The sequence below is a fragment of the Fusarium flagelliforme genome (genome assembly GCF_020744385.1).
Source record: "Fusarium flagelliforme strain FIESC 12 MPI-CAGE-AA-0113 chromosome Unknown B0J16scaffold_1, whole genome shotgun sequence".
NCBI lineage: Eukaryota > Fungi > Ascomycota > Sordariomycetes > Hypocreales > Nectriaceae > Fusarium > Fusarium flagelliforme.
In genome coordinates, this window is record NW_025763503.1 from 2310718 (window position 1) to 2314618 (window position 3901).

The 3901-nt window shown below is 47.9% G+C and overlaps 1 protein-coding gene across 1 annotated transcript; it reads right to left on the minus strand.

Annotated features, from left to right (window-relative positions):
- Positions 1-808: 808 nt before the first annotated feature.
- Positions 809-3164, minus strand: B0J16DRAFT_377547 (fungal-specific transcription factor domain-containing protein; the record flags this gene model as incomplete). The annotated part of the gene is made up of 6 exons (XM_046130849.1): positions 809-1934; positions 1989-2079; positions 2136-2543; positions 2598-2694; positions 2750-2992; positions 3090-3164. The coding sequence occupies 6 exons, from the start codon at positions 3162-3164 to the stop codon at positions 809-811; spliced, it is 2040 nt and encodes a 679-aa protein (XP_045988731.1).
- Between the last annotated feature and the right edge of the window lie 737 nt (positions 3165-3901).

Below are 3901 nucleotides of genomic sequence, written 5' to 3' on the forward strand. Positions count from 1 at the left end.
CAACAATCACAATGCTGGGCCTCGAAACCACCCGCAAATCACCGGCAGTTGACAATGAGATCCCATCTTTTGACTCTAGTCGCGCTGGTGAATACCCTTTCAAGTGTCTCATTCGAAGTGCCGTCAGGAGGGCATGTATAGATAGATATAAAGCAGAGAACGTGTCATTTGTCGTTACATACATTTTCTCCGGTGTTTTATCAGGTCAGGATGATTTTTCTTTGCTTTCCTTGTCTGCTCCTTCCTTGTTTCTTTGGCTAGGCAGGTATGCATTGGTTCAACTGGGGGCATTGCACTTCCCAATGTTGGGGAGGCTAATAACAAGACTGTCTGGACATGCTCTCTTTTGCTTGTGAACTAGACCCAGTATCTACATGTAATTTTCCGGCTATTAGCTTTAGTCCATCACCAATTGCCACTTTCTTCTGGGTAAATATATTCATAGAGTCTTGAGTCTTCTGTCAATCTATACTATCACTCATTTGTCTCGTAACCTCGTAAACACGTTTCGTATTTTCTTATCCTTCCGTAATATTGCTTTAATCTCTTGCGGAGGTCTTCGCGAAAGCTGGTTGGTCGCCGCTCCATTATAGGGGACGTATTGACCTGCCCGTTGGCCTCCCTTGCTTTTTTCACATGGCGATAGTACAAAGGTTGAGTACAGCAGACAACCGTCGCCTGTGGCGAAATGCTTAAGAGTGACAGTTATATGCCATAACTGCATATCCATCGCTGTTCATTCACGCAAATTCCTTCATGGCAACGCACTTTATACCACCCTTGCTGTACCAGGTGATGAATGCAACATTTAGGAGCTTATAAAGCTGAAATCAAGGGACTGATAGTTCCAAACATTTGCCAGCTCGCCAAGCTCCTCATCCGAGATATTCGCGAACATAGTATCTTGAGTAGAAATATGCGTAGGCGCAAAAGTGGCAGGGTCCTGCATGTATAACTGCGGTTGCCAGTTGCCGCACTGTGAAAGGTCATTGTATGCTGCAGGAGCTGCAAAGTCACCAGCCATGGTGGGAACATTGGACAGAGAGTATACCGGGGATGGTATTCCAGGAGTTGGTATGTTTATCGGTGAAGGTGAGAAAGTTGCTGTAGGGGGGGAATTATGCGGATACGGTGCGGTGACTGGAAGCGTCGCCTGCGGTGATGTAGCAGCTTCCGGAACTTGGGGTACCACCGCCTCAGGGCTTTTGCCTGCCATACCATACGTTCGCGATGTTCTAGGTAGACGGTGGACGATCCGAGTCAAGATCCCATATGATGCCTTGGCTGACTTGGTCACCATTCTCATGCTCTGCAGTATGGCGTGTGCCTCGTCGATAGCCTTGTAAACATCTTCCCGCCGAGGGAGTGTATGCTGCTCGTCATGAAGTACTGCAGAACACAAGACTGTCGAAATATCGAAAATACAAAACAAGACAAAATGGTAATTAGCATCTCGTGGGTATACATGATCAAAAAGTCCATGCAGAGATGTCATTAGCTCCAGGCAATAGCCAATACCGTCACTGCGAATTTGCAGCTCTGCCTCCAAAGACCGAATGGCAAATGGTTTTGTCAGAATTCCCCGAATGGGTTGAAGAAGCATTGTGAATGCAACGGTACGTATCAAATGCCTGTGCAGGACGATCCATGGGCACGATGCATCTAACGATCGATCTGGATTGTGGACACTGAGAGGAGGAGGGAAACTGCTGATCCAAGTCTCAACAGTTCTCTGGTATTCCTGAACATCCGCATGGGCCGTTATGTCCTTGGTATGGCCGAACTTCCCGGAAATTTGACGGATCAACCCGGACTGTGTTTTCATGTGGGCTAAGGGTGAGTGTTGATAACCTTCCAAGCTAAGAGTTGGGAGGCCAACTTCACAGTCTCTTCGATCAATAATCAAGGGTCTACCTAGAAGTGTAGATATTTGCCTTGTCGGGTTAGTATTACTTTGGCCAAATAATCCACCATGGGATGCTACTCACCAGTCCCAAGTGTCCAGGATACACCATATTCTTCGTCGCATTTCCAATTCGAATTCAGGCATAGGGCCAGCCTTTGTTTCTTTATGGATGGCTGTTAGAAGCGTTAGCAACAACTCGACGATAGTGGGTAGCACGGCTCAAGCATACAGAGTTCTTGAGCTTCTCGAATCGCAGAATTCAACACGTGCCAGCACTCGATGAATCGGGCTTCAGACTTGAACCAGTAACAAGAGTGCAGTAGTTGCTGGACGTTGATGAGATGACTGTGGCCTAAAGGAACTGAACTTGCTAGTTCTCGAGCAGCTTCGTGGTATTGTTCGGTAATACGATGAATCGGGTCGCCAAGGCCAGCTTCGAGTTTCGACTGCAGCTCGACATCGGTATACTGCGAAGCGCATGCGCAGACTGTGAGAAGGAGACAAGTCCATTGAACGCTCAGTGGTCGATTCTCGGCTCGCGAAGCCCACCATCCCTGATATTGCTCTATAAAAGACGGCGGATAGATAATGTAATAGTGATAATTAACATTGTTGAGGAAGTTTTGGACAAGTATGTCTAGAACAGTAGTTAGGCGGCGTTTCGAGGAGACTGCTTTATAGTGTTTCATACCGGCATACGGCTTCGATGGGACAATTCTCAGAGCCCGTTCCAGCTGTGGGAAACTCTTGGGCTCCTTTAGAAACTCGTGTGATGTTGCTTTCATTGTCTATGGAAGCGAACATTGTTAGGTCGAGGACGAAAACTGGTAAGGGTGCACAAACCTCGTATTTCGACGTAAGATCAAAGAGAAGATGCGAGGGCATATAGCCCAAGGCGTTAATCCCCTCATTAGCAGTATCCTCGAGCTCGGAATCGATGGAATCGGGACTATTTTTGCTGATGAGTCGGTTCTTTCGCTGTCTGTCCACAGCCTTTTCAGTCGCAAGCTGGTTGGTGTCTTTAAAGCGACATTTGTCGGCTACCTTACGTTTTTGGCATCCGTTGCAAGGCCACTCACGGTTGCACTGCACAATCGTCAGTAGATAATATGGTAAAAAAGACTGGATGTAAAGTGCATTCCTGTATGGACTATGAGTCACTTAAAGGGGTGGGCTTCCTTACTTTTTGCTTGCGGCGAGCACATTCAGTGCACGCGGATCGGTAGCTTGCTTCCCTTCGTTGGGCCCCTTCTCCCATGACGCCAGATTCTAGAGCCGACCGACTAGAACTCGCTGATATGCATTGGTTTCAACTTTCCAACTGAGTAGAACCGAGTTCTAGGATAAAGGTTTAGGTTCTCTTGGTATTCCTGACAACAAATGCAAAAGCCTTGCGTCTTGAGGGGACCAATACGAACAGACTGATCAGTTACCACAGCAAGTAACAAGACAGCTGGAACCTGCCGTAAGTACTGGCAATGAAAGATCGAGCAATCATGTCGATGAACCACGAGTGGGGAAAGCGCTGGACAACCGTTATTGCTAAGATGCATTTGCCCGCCTGCAGATCCATCGAGTGGTGGGTGGCACACGGAAGGAAGAGAAAGAGGCATCGCTTAGAGGTTCCATTGGCAATTTCGTGCCGAGGAGTTTCTGGCGGTTAATGGGTCCAGGAGGAGACCAGCGGAGATAAGCGAGACGATCAAGTAAGACTACCGTGAAATAGCTTGATCCATTCCAGTGGCAGCTCTTCGGATAGATGGGGAAAATGCATTTCATATCCTGAGTACCTACCCATGGCCTGCCTCTTTTGGTGTCAAGGCCGTCAGCCATACTCATGTCGTCCTTCCACTGACATCGGGAGATTATCCTGTGTCAAGGACTGACCAAGGCAATGCCTCAGGAGTCCCTGCTTAATCCACGCTAACCATTGCGTCCCTCACTGAGCTCGGTGTATCGTTTGTTGCACAGATCCACCACTGTCTCTCATGCCGA